Raw genomic sequence first — 13,588 nt, forward strand, 5'->3', positions numbered from 1 at the left:
GTCGGACAGGCGATGGAAGGTGAAGATTCATATATCAGGTTCAAAGACAAAAGAGGTGAACAAGGGATATAAAAGAGAAAACATAAACAACAATATGTTACCATGGAGGAACACAGAGAATAAATACAAGAGACATCAACATCAACCCAGTACTATATATCAAAAAAAGGATCTTAAAAAAATGCAGGGGGGGGGGGGAAATGGGGGATAGGTTTAACAACTATACACACATACTTGAAAATAATAATGAGAATGGAAAATGAACAAACTTCTAAAGTCTATTCTACACCAAGGATAGCCACTACCTCTCTGATCAAACTACCACACCTGGAGCTGGCAAAGATACGGACACGGAGCAAAGAAAATGTCAACAAACGTATCTTAACCAATTACCTACTGGACTCTGAATTCCACAGGGACTTTGAGGCTCGTATTTACAAAGGTGGTTTGATTCAAAACCATAGTTTGGATTTTAGTCTATAGACTAAAATAGGCATGAAATACACATGTAGGCATTTACCTTTCACATGCGCGTATCAATGTGCGGTTATGTCTAACGGCATATGCAACCTGTCTCGCGCATCTATGTAAAAGAAATCTGCACAAACCACAGAATAAATTCAAACCACCTTGGTGAATATGGACCTAAAGGACCCAGCCAGGTTCCAAGTAGGTAATGGGTTACAATACTTGGGGAAAGGGTAGATATATCTATACACATTTATACACACATACACAGACTTGTGTAGGTATATATATGGGCTGGTGCATCACGGTGGACAAAATAGCTTTCTGTGTACCTTCTCCAGAACTGGTGGACCCTTCACTTATAGTCGACATTGTTGACGTGCTTCCGGAATCTTTCACAATGGCCTGGGGACGAATTTCCCCAGCGATTAGCAACCAAGACATTTGGATACATCATTCTTACCGGCTCATGTATGGAATTCACTACACAAACATCTCACAGCATTTCAGGGGAGTCCATCCTACTTGCACTTTAGCACGTCAGCATGTCTTGCACAATTTTTTAAAAATCTATCTATGATCATTCTGCTTTAATAGCAACTGCTCCCTGAAATTCCAAGAATGATGGTAAATTTAGCCAATAGCTATTAAAACATGAATACTTTTTGACGTCCCAGATGTGATATACTAATGTACGGACTTGGGCTTCAAGAAAACATTATTATTTTTTTTTTTAAACTAATTTCCATGGAAACCTTGTGTTACACTATCAAGCTCATAGGTGTCTAAGTTCATGGAAAGGGGCTTATTTATCAGAATACATTAGATCATAACAACAAGTGGCATGGCAAATAGATCTGGCAAGCTATGATATGAGGTCCTTACTGATGACATATCTATCAAATACACCGAGGGGAAAATTCACATTGTGGCAATTACATTACACTGAATATCTAACCCGCAGCTGGACATAATCACAGATAATCATAGATAGCATAACAAAATTCAAACTGAGCTTATAAAGCTGATAAAATTGATATCAAGCTGATATTAAGTGATCGTCAATTAGACAGCTTTCACATTATCATTATATCAGCAGTGACCCATTATGTTCAACTGCATTACGATTTAAACTGCAAGATCCAGGAAATATTTCACTTTGATAGCACTGTCTTTCTGCTTTCTTGATTATTTTCTTGGTTCGATTTGATTCTCGGGCACAGAAAAATTTTGCTGCCATTTTTCCACTGCACTTACCTTTTTCCTCTTTATTGAAAGCTTGTCGCCAGTGACGCCCATTTCCCTAAGTATGTCGGCCATTTCCTTGTTGTTGACGCCGCAGTTGTTGGCAACATTTCTGCTACATCTTTTGTGGACGTTCATTTTACACACTGGACGGTGTCGGAGGGTCGTGGACCAGCAAAATGATAGACACGGAAGACGCAAAAACACCCGTAATGCAGGAAAATGTACAAGATAAGAGTTGAGGAGAGAAGAGATACAGAGAAAGAAAGGTTAGCATTTTAAATGTGTATTTCATAAGCAAAGATGGAACATGTATCACATACAAATGCATGCAATTTTGATGTAGCATTGATAACTGATGTCTCGTAAGTACCACACAATATAAACACAAAGTGACATGAGAGATACCTATCACCCCCTCGGCAAATTATCTTTCTGTGCAGAACTGGTACATGTTCTGGAAGCAGCATTTCAAGAAATACTGTATTTTGCCACATACAGTTGTATTTGGCCGAGTTTTTATTTTTGCGAATTTTGCGTGTCGGGTGCTATTCGCAAATTTAGCAACACATGAAAATATTAACTCTAATCCTGACATGAATATGACATTTATTGGATGTTTTCCTGAAAGAATGCAGTGAGTGTACATAGTCATCCATGAATACTTACACTGACAATAATTCATGTATTGTTTGAAAGTTTGCATGGCAATGTAAATGAAGAAGCGAGGTTTGCAGTAATACCATAAGTTTTACTGCAAACATCTATTCCTGACAATTCTTTTTTTTTTTTTGGGGGGGGGGGGGGTAAAATTCCAACAGTGGAAATGAAATGACTGAAGGTACACACTGTCTACTGCAGCAGTATTGCCAAAAGTGAATAGAGATGAACTTAACTGAACATCATTACAGAAATTTGAAATAAATATTTGTCTTAAAATATATCTTGAGGATTCATACAGCTCAATAAATGAGAAAGATTTAATTAGCTTTTTTTAAGGACTTGCACCACATCATGTATATATGCATGTAGGTAGATCTGTCTAGATTGTCAGCTTCAAATATAATTGATGTATTTCTACCACATTCCAATGATACTAGGCATCAAATGTCAGGGAAAGGCACTTGTGGCGCTATGCATATCCCTCCCCCCCCCCCCCCCCTTTGTCCCTGTCTCCCCACATATCCTTAACACTGGCAAGCAGTGGCGAAGGTTATCCTTCCATATCTCATCTCTGTAAGTGGATTTTACAATTATTCAATCCCTTCCCCAAACACTCCACTGACACTCCATCTTCCCAGGGTGAAATGTGTGATTGCAATTCAGTTAACTCCACTCCATTCCCTCCAACCTCCCCCCCCCCCCACCCCGTTCCTCTCCAACAATCTGCCCTTCCATTGAATTACTCTGCAAGTGCTACTTAGTACAACACTGTTTCACACACAAAAAAAAGGGGGAAAAAAAACCCTCTCTTTCGCTGCCCCTCTGTTTGTTTCAACATTGTCACACTTCCACTATCCAGATATTCTATGGTACAGTCAACTCCGAGGGGTAACACGTCACAACAGTACGGTAACCATGGCAACGCCAATTTGCCGGACAAAAATAGTTCATGTTTCAGCGTATCTATGCAAAAAGCTGCACGTATACCCCCAGGTTATTGTATCCATTTGGCTGGAAGAAAGGGGAGAGGAGAGCGGGAGGCCGGATGAGAAGGAGGAAGAAAGGAAGAGGAAGAGAAGGAGAGAAAAGAAGAGCGAGAGAAAAAAAGATGGAAGGGGAGAGAGAGAAATATAGTGAAGGGGTAAGAAGATGCTATGACTGGTAGTGCTGACTTCATCTTTTGCATATTTGAAGGATATTTGATTCTTTGGCAGGACAAATCACACCCTGTACCCACAAAAGTATCAAAGTATAAAAAGACAGGAGATGGGGGGTAGGTAGAGGAGATGGTTACATGAAGAAAGTAGAAAACAGATATAGAGAGGGTTTAACACTCTTTAGGGTTTAGTTTTTCTTTTGAAGAGAAGGCGCGTCCTTGCAATCACTATGAAGAGATAACACAGTAAGGGGGAATAATGAAAAAATGTACAAAAGAGCAAGATTGAGGGAGAAAATGGGTAGGAGAAAGAGTGCATGTATGATAAAAGAGAGAGAGATGGAGGGAAAGAGAAACATAGACTGATGGAGAGAGATTGAGAGAAAAGGGGGAGGGATAGAATGAGATGTAGGAAGCAAGGAATAAAATGTGATGTTGCAGAAGGGCTAACCCCACAGCAGACAAATGAGGATATAGCTACAGGAAAAGAAAATGGTACAATGATGCCAGGAAATTCTCTCATGTTATAACTGAAAAAAAAAATACAATAAGAAAACAAGCATTTAATCTTCTCCCCTCCTAGAATTGCAAACCCTATTAAAACATGATCCCAATAATTAGACACACCCTACACTGCGTATAGATACAGCTATATACATACATGCACACATTATACAGTGTATATGTATACATTTTTCTCTATTTTTTTTTTTTTATATCTGAGCATATACATGTATACACATATGCCCCAAAATAAACATGCTCAGCCTATAAATAGATAACTTTGATATTGCCTGAATAAGCTTATTCTTTACTCTGAACACTCAATCATCGTGGAGGCGCACGATATTTGACATTTTCATACAATTGTCATAGAGCTGCTTTGCTTGAAAATGCTCTGGGTGCAACCCAAATATTGATTGGATGAGAGAATGCACTGGCAGAGATGGATAGATGTTGGGGAAAACCATTTCCTAGAATCAATGCAATTTCCTGGAGTGCCAAGCATGTATACGTTATATTGACCTTTCTAAAAAATTTCACGGTTCTCTGCCCCCTCCCCCCTGCAAAATGCAGAAAATAATCATGCATGTCCTAGACAAAAATATAAAAATGTGTTTATTACAATGCAAAATTTCAGGGGGTTTTTTCCCCCACATGCTATATGCAGAAAATTATCACGTGTATACTACATGCTCCAGTAAAAAATATCTTCATTACAAAGCAAAATTTCAGGGTTTTTTTCCCCATATGCTATATGCAGAAAATAATCACGTGTAAACCACATATTCCAGAAAAAAAAGACAAATGTGTTTATTACAATGCAGACAAAAGTTTTTTTTTTTTTTAATTCAATAAAAAAATCTTCCTGATCTTGGGTGTTTGCGTGTCTACACATTGTCTGCATGATGAGAACTAAAGAGATATGCTAGATGGGATTTATTCAAAGGCCTTGTCTTCCAAGTTAATCATCTGTTTGTGCTACCAATAAGACTGAAATGAGTGTCTGCCACAAGACAGTCACCACTTAAATCTCATACAACCTAATAATCTAATAACTTAAGATTAGAAGTTCAGCGCTTAAAAGCAATCTTACCAGTGATTCACCAAATCAAACGAGCCTTCAATGAGACTTCCCCTATCCCCTCCTCATTCCCAATCAAAGACAGACTCCTTGTTCCATCCTCCCCCCCCCCCTTTCAACCCACTGTGCCTTTCAAACGGCGAAGCATCACTCTCCCAGTGATGAAGTATGGGTAAACAGAAAATTCTCATCATGAAGCGGCTCTGCATAATGAGAGAAGTTGCTTCCAATTCCGCTATCAACCGCTCGGCAGCGCTTACGACCTGTTCACTGACCTCACTTTGTTTCTCTCATTTTTTTTTTTCCAGGAAACAATCATTTTGGGCATACACATTTGGCGCTGATCATTTGAGTGAAAAAGATAGCACGTCGGACATTTTTTTGCCTTTCGTTCCAACCCACAACTATGCCAGCACGAACAGTTGTGGTCTATGAGAATTTATCTGGATGAATGGTGGGGAATAGATTAGCGTAACTGACACACAAATAGCTATCAGTGCCCTTGAGCTGAAGAGGAGGAGTTCACGTACTAATTATCTCCTCAGAGCTTTCATTTTTATGTTCCCAGGGAAAGAAAGGCAGCAGCTTCCATTTGGTTCCCCAGTGAGGTGTGAATCATGTGGGAGCCCTGACTGATGATTATGCATCCGTCCTATTTCTGCCAACGTGAATGTGTCATTTGAAAGATACAACAATGCCTGCCCGACAGAAGAAGGGCCTTAAGGCTTGCGGGCTTAAAAATACACCCCCCCCCAAAAAAAAAAAATAAAAATAAATAAATAAATATGGTTATATCATATGAAAGAGCTTTCATAACTGTCGTATTATGTCACAAACCAAAATTTGATTTTGGAGGACAAGATTTCATGCAGGGGTCCTTTTGCCAGGCAGGTGATGATATACTTGTAACAACCTTACAGACTATAAGAAGTGGGCATTGGGCATACCCTGTTGTGTAAATGTGTAGAGATGGTGCGCATCACTCTCTTCTATCTATTCATTGACAAGGATGGGGGATGGGGGCAAGTGCAATCTCAAGAGGAGATGCCCCAAGTTTCTATAACAGAACATATACCCATAATCTTTGCCCTCTAACTATCGTGCCACAACTGAAAAGAGAAACAAGAATCCCACCGTTTTTTCCAGAAAATATACCATTGTCACTGCTTAATGAGAATTAGGAATACGAAATGAGAGAGATTTGTCTGACAATCTTAATGAAAGTGTGGTTGTGTTATCGGGAGAAGATGGGGGGGGGGGGGGCTGTGGGAACGTTGTTTTGTTTACCTTCACACTGCACGCCCTGCTTGAAGAGCCCGTAGAGTAGCGACCCACAGTGGTCGCAGAACGTGGGCCGCCTGAAGTTGTGGAGGGAGAAGCGGTGCGGTATGTTGATGTTGAATCGTTGCGAGCCAACCTGCAAAGGAAACGCAAGGCACGAGGCGAAAGGACAAACAAAAACAAAGAAAAGAAGATAATTAATGGATTGAAGAGTAATCTCAGGGTGGCTCTTGAAAGCAACTTGATTCTCGCTACATATTTCTTTGTGGTGAGAAGGGAAAAAAAAAGCTTACTTGAGAGTATTATGAACAGCTGTACTATAAGCCATGTTGCTGTGCACTTTGTACACAAATTCACCCTTGCTTCATACCTTCCCATGTTCTCCAGACAGACCATCTAAATTCATGAAGGAAATACTACTGTAAAAGTGGAAATTTTTGCAGTGTTGAAATTTTCGCGTATTTCGCGCAAACCAGAAACCAGCATGAAAAAAAAAATATATCATGTGATATTTTGCTTGCTATATGTTCCAGTAGTTCATGTCTTAATTCCACGGAATTAAAAATATGCGTAACTCATCTTATCTGGCTGAGCTCGAAAAATTATTCATGCAAAAATATCCACTTTTACAGTAATAATTTTGGATTTGAACTTATAACACGTAAATCTACTCATTCTTCTTTCAGTCATATATTCAAATCAAGTACAATTTTTTACTTTTTTCCCCTGCAGATTAATATCAAACCCTACTGTGCAGTGATTTATTAATACAAAATTCCACCATTAAACTCATTTCAGAAGCAAGAATTCATTGACCACCATTCCTCGGACCAACTAAACTGTACTGGAAAATCCACTACACGTTTCATTAGAATATGTACCAGTATGTGGCTCATCTGTATTCTAATGTTTATTCAATGTCACCAAAAGGTAAAAAAGGACAAAAACAGTGACTCTTCCTCAATTAAAGGACATTTAAAGAGTGAAATGGTCGTGTCATTCAGAGGAAGAGAAGTAAATGGCATCCTCACTTGATACCTCTAGACTCAAAGTAATCATATTCATTGTCACGTCTCGTTATTGACACATCGCCGTGCAAATTCATTCGATTAACACACCACGCCGATCATCACCCCGCCGCTGCCTTCGCTTCTGGCTGGAGTGACAATTTGACGGTCCAAGTTTATAGAGGAGAGAGAGAGAAAAAAAGAAAGAACATCGCTTCGCGTCACATTAATTCGTCGCTGGGAATTCAGACAAAAAATGATCAACGTGCTTCTTTCTTTTCCCTTTCCTCCCTCCCTCTCCCTTTTGTGAAATAAAAGGAATGTTTATTGTCTCTGTGAGAACAGTTGTGATGTGTGCTGATGGCTCTCAACCCACAACGTCCCAGACACAACAATTCTATGGTTTGGGGTGCCATCTTTTTATTGTAATTTTCACTATTCAATGTATGCGATGTCTAAATGGTAAGGCCATAAATTCTCTTGCATGTGAGACCTTTGCTGTCCATATGTAATTGTTTATTTCAATTTAAGGATTATAAATAAGCTTCTACATCACTAAACAGTGGTCCTATCATGAAACTGGCAACATATAATTTATAAGAGGATTAAAGTTAATCTTTCCATTCAAGATAGACATTTCCCTGTGTATTTTTTTCAGATTTTTTTTCTGCAGATTTTAAGAATATAACTAGTTTCATCTTATCTTTCTCAAATCATATCTCAAATTAATTTACCAAATATTCCTCCCCTCTTTGTTTTTCTTTTGTTTTTGTTTTTTGCTGCTGCAACAATTACATATCCTTGCAGAGCAAGAAACAATTTTGCTCTCCCCGTCCAGGCTCTGCGTGCATAGTTATTCCTTAAATGCGTGGGGTCCATCACAACCTCATTAGGGTCCTGCGGAGATGTTCATTTTGCGATGTTTATCTCTGGGCAAACACTCGGACAAGCACTCCAATCTATCAGAACATGCAGCCTATACAAACAGTGCCCAGACAAAGGAGTAACTCTCGCAGCGGATGGGCGAGCAGACGAACGAGGACTGAGATTTTTTTTTTTTTTTAAGGAGAAATCACTACACGTCCCAGGAATATCATTGTCACATAAAGGGCCCTGAACCAATTCTCCCCATCTCAGACACTCTGGTGATTACAGTCAAACTATACGACTCGAGAAAGTGAAAGAAATATTTCCGTAGCTTTACTTTTCGAAGTGTATGGAGAGCCAGTCATCGCTAAGCAATGTAATACTCAATGAGGGATTAGATATCATGCTTTCATTACTTCGGGCTGTGCTTGATGTGTCTGCTGTCACAAGAGTAAGGAATGGTCAAAGGCATAGAGATAACACTTCAATGGTGGAACAACACTTCAGGGTAAGATATAAAACAACTACCATCTGTTTTTTTTTTCCCTGCCTCAATGGGAGTTTAGCTCTAATTAATCTATTAGTATTAGAAGTGCCTTACTGTTGTAATACATAGAAATGTTATTTGTATATTCATATAAGTGATAAGAGCTAGCATGTGCGACCACGCTTTGGTACAGGCTAGATGGATTGGGCACTAGGCACACTTTAAGGTAGCTTTGCAATGCTCAGGAGGCTCACTGCACATTTTCACTGGCCAAATTCCTCAGCTCTGGGTACATCCTCACTTGAGCAGATATCTTCTCAATTCCTCCCCCCCCCCCACCCCCTCTCGTGGAAAGGGGGGGGGGAGGTGAAAGGTTAGGGTGGGGTCAGGGAACTTAATGGGAAGAAGAGTGCAGCATTAAGATATGGTGATTACACTTCTTGTTTTTCCAACATTTCCTTGACCCATGCTCATGAATATTCAAACGGCACTGCTGTTTCCACATTGCCCCTGGAAGACACCTGCACTGGTATGGTAATAGCAATTGTTCCACGCCAGGATACTATCCTCCAAAGCTCAGCGAGAAGGAAGAAGGGGTTGTGAGTGTCTTTACTGACTTTCTGAAATGCATTGTTAATAATGCTGGCTGTCCTTGCATGAGCAAGATATAGTTCCCATTTCTCTACTTAGACAACACAGTTTCATTTTCTGATTTGTCAAATAATTGAGTCATAAATTAGTGTTTTGACAACAAATCTGTTACACTCTGAGCTCCAAAATGTCATGCATATACACACACAACAAGAGAAGAAAAAGAAATAAAAGAAAAAGGACAAGGACAAGTTCAAGAAACAGAAGAGCAAGAAGAAGCAGGGAAAAGAGGGAGAAAAGGAGAAGGAAATTGAATACAGATCAGGAAAATAAGAATGAAACGGGAGGAAAGAAGAAGAGGAAAGATGAAAAAAAGAAGAGGGAAAAGGATGAGGAGAAGAAAGAGGGAAATGAAAAGAATAAGAAGAGCTCTGGAGGAGAAAGAAGTTTCTTTCTTTTCTTACAGAACATTTCAAGAGAGGGAACATGTTCTTACATCGTTGCACCCTTCATCCTTGTGGCCTGGACAGCGGGTAATAATCTGTTCGTGGCATCGTTTGTGGACGACAACTGTACAAACTGGAGGAGACCAAAAAAAAAAAAATGCAAACAGAAATAAACCAATGGGTACAGAGAAAGAAAAACAAGGCAGACAAGTACACTCCATGAAAAATATGCAGTCCCGGTGTGAGCTCTGCTAGGGTTAGAACTTTGATGCACTAGGATAATGTCAGTTTGCCATAGCCATCATGGAAGCCACTAGAACAAACCTAATAATATGAATTTTCTCTAGGAAAGGAAGAAAAAAAGGTTGCACTCCCTCTATGTTGGTATCATGGTGAATGTTGTATATCTATGTATCTATTTCTCTATCTATCAAAATATATATATTTCTGGGTAATGCATTACATTTCCTTTTAGTCTCCCATTTTAATGGTGATCGCTCGACAAATGACAGATGGTTATATCTTATACAAGCCATCGGGTGGTTTTATAGGAATAGAATCTGGATTCGAAGTAGGCTAAAGTGGGTGATGGGTATACTCATTACTGTATAGCACATCCAGCATCATTCCACGACAGATATGATTTTAAGAAATATGAGAGCACCATCTTCCTTCTTTTGGTATAACTGACAGAGAGAAATAGAAAAAAACGGGTTCTGTGCACACAAAGGAGAAATCTGATTCTCTGACATCTCTGGATGGGACGAAGAGATAACCAAAACCAAACTATGATTTCTCCCCAAATCAAGGATGGAAATCTGACGTCACTACACGTCAGCCTGTTTGTACTCTTCAAAAACTACTTCCTTTCTCTCTCCTCCACTTTTCTAATTGGAGGGGGGGGGGGAGGAGGGAGAGTTACATGCAAGATATGTTATAAAAACAGCTCAGACATCTGGGCAGCATCCCTTCCTAAAATGTGCTACCATCAGTATTTCCCTATACTTCTGTACAGAAGTGGTGAAACTCAAAATAGAAAGTGAAAATGGGGGGGGGTGGGGGGATCAGTGCCAAACCACCTAGAAAGAGGCTCTCAATTATTGAATGTCAATTAATCATTACCCTTATAAACAAAAACAATATGGACAAAAAATAAAACTTTCTGGTGATCAAATTATGTCTTCCCGACTTTGCTTTCACTGAAGGATCCCTCAGCTTTGGTAAGTTCAGTTACATCGCTATACACCTATTGAGCTTCTCATGTTATATCTACCATGTTAGTGTAATAATAATGGCAAGGTCCTCTAGTAGAGCAGTGGCAACACTGAAGAGGCTATGCTGGAAAAATAATAAGACCTTATTATTATTACTATTATTATTACTATTACCACACAAGTCATGATAAAAATAATTCTATAAAGAGTTCATAAAGTTAGGGTACACCTATGGGGTCAACTTAACACTACGCTCAAGAAATGTCAGTGCAAGTAAAGGCAGCAAGAATATCAATATACACATTTTATTTCTGGTGGTCCTTAACCCTCCGTGTGCCACATCTATTTCCCATCCAGAGGCATGTGTGTAAAATTTATGTACATTTGACTCACTGGCATGGAAAGGGTTGATTTCGATATAAATACAAATCTTCCTGCAAACACATCCAGTTTTATTCTTTAAAAAAAAATGCACATTAAATTATACACAAAAGACAGTCCCATGCTACTCTTAGACCTGAGCAACAAATCCTCTGGCCCATTTGAGGTAGAATTACTGATCTCGACACTGGGAAAATGTGCCACTTGCACAGAGCATCATCAAACTACAATACTATTGAAAATGATCAGCAATAAACTACAAAGCGTCAAGCTGAAATGGACATACGGATATATTCTCTGAACTCTTAACATGTAGCAATTGGTCCAAAATCAAGTCTACTGTTACCCCCATCACTCTAAATATTTCTCACAAATTTTTGAAAACTATTTTAAAGGTGTTAAATTTAATCAATAAATCACTCGCCATACAATCATGTTAAAAATTCATTAGGCTTACCTTGACATTGATATCCTTGCCTATAGAGACCCCTGTAATAAAGAACAAAATAATATAATATGAACGCATTACAAATATCAACTTCTATCTCATACATACATAAGTGCATAAAGTACATAACAAGTGCATCAAATAAAACATACAGCACAAAACAGGGAAAACATCCACCACCTGAAATTTGCCAATTCTTACCTAATGTGTGGAAACCAATAAATATATTCAATTGGGTAAAGATATTTCAACTTGTTATTTTTATTCTTCATTTCTTTTCTCTTTTTTTTTTTTTTTTTTTTTTGGGGGGGGGGGGGGGATTTTTTCAGATTCCAGAGGCATGGAGTTCTGAGATTCCCAAAACTGGCTGGACTCAATCTTTTCTGTTTTTCAATGTCATGGATGACATTGAACCATTCATGATGCATCATCACCAGTACACCCACTATGTGAGAATCAGCTTCACATAAACATGAAGAAGTGTGCTGAAGCAAGAAAGAACCATTTTTCTGATTACAGTGTAGCCACTTCTTTTTTTTTTTTTTTTGATTTGCCGTATTTCATTCTGTTGTGAGCTTTATGGAAATCATTTAGTTCCTGTGTGATCAAAGACCATCAAGTTGGAAACTGCATTTGAATAGGGTAGATTCTGTACATTTACAGGTGAGGGGGAAGTGTGTTTCCATCAAACTTTTACACCTTGGGTATCTACATTGTATTTGCTGATCATTCAATTTCATCCCATCTCATCAGGAAATTTCTACATTAGCATGAAAAAGTTATCAAAACTGTAATTATTTATCTTTCTTTTCTCTACAACAACAAAAAACAAGGAAATTGAATACTTGAATATCACAATATTCTCGCATTCCTACGAAACATCTTGGCGTCAATCATCAGATTCGGCAGACTTAAAGGTAAAGAAGGGCTCAAAATTCATCTTCTATCATTTGGAATTTGCTCACAATTTACTGAAAGGGTCTACCAAGAAACTTGTCTGGCTGACTCGATTGCCAGGATAATGAGTTGTTTTGGAGTAGTCTGAGATAAAAAGTGTAAAATAATTTCCATCATATGTACATGACTTTCATACCTGAAGTGCCTTCCCTGTGCATAGTGGTTAAGGGAGAATGTTATGTGACAATCAATCAAGTCCTAGCAGTAGTGTTTCTATTAAAAAAAAAAAAAAACAAGCTGCATGAGTTTCACTCTCACGAAAAAGATGGGTACTACTTTGGCCCCGATTTGTCATCAATTACAAAATATTATGTAGCGACCACAATTGGGTATGCTCTGAGATTGCCATACTGTTGGCTTACCTTTTATTGGCTAATATTTTGCATTTTCTTCATTACCCAACCAAAATTGTGCTATCACGGCATTACTTCACACATTTCTTTTATGAGCATGTGTGTCCATTTTAGGGGAAAAATCAACAGTTCCTACAGCCATACATGGAAATATGTTTCACCTTTAAGGGATACAGCAACACCACATTCATGGTTTAATAGCTCCCTTTCCTTTCCAAATTAAATTAAATTACCAGATAGAGGATAAAATGGGGGGGGGGGGGGAATTCAATAATTCACTGATTGAGAGCTGATATGCATATTGGTCACCTCACCTGAAGCACAATTGCACTGGACGTCAAAACAAACTGTTAAAGTATCACAATAGCCTGCCACAAAAGCGTACAGAGACTCATGACGTAGGTATGGGCTAAGGAAGAAAAAGGCGAGCTGGGATTTC

General features: G+C 38.8%; 1 protein-coding gene across 1 annotated transcript in view; it reads right to left on the minus strand.

The window, feature by feature from the left end:
- LOC140236053 (calcium-independent protein kinase C-like) overlaps positions 1 to 13,588 on the minus strand; it is a 134,243-nt gene that overhangs the window by 26,746 nt on the left and 93,909 nt on the right. The window contains exons 4-7 of the mRNA XM_072316030.1: positions 11,849 to 11,880; positions 9,847 to 9,929; positions 6,405 to 6,534; positions 1,726 to 1,859 (exon numbers count right to left, since the gene is read on the minus strand). Of these exons, the coding sequence (XP_072172131.1) occupies positions 1,726 to 1,859; positions 6,405 to 6,534; positions 9,847 to 9,929; positions 11,849 to 11,880 (379 nt within the window). The remainder of the gene's footprint in view (positions 1 to 1,725; positions 1,860 to 6,404; positions 6,535 to 9,846; positions 9,930 to 11,848; positions 11,881 to 13,588) is intronic.

Source organism: Diadema setosum, chromosome 1 (genome assembly GCF_964275005.1).
Source record: "Diadema setosum chromosome 1, eeDiaSeto1, whole genome shotgun sequence".
Taxonomy (NCBI): Eukaryota; Metazoa; Echinodermata; class Echinoidea; order Diadematoida; family Diadematidae; genus Diadema; species Diadema setosum.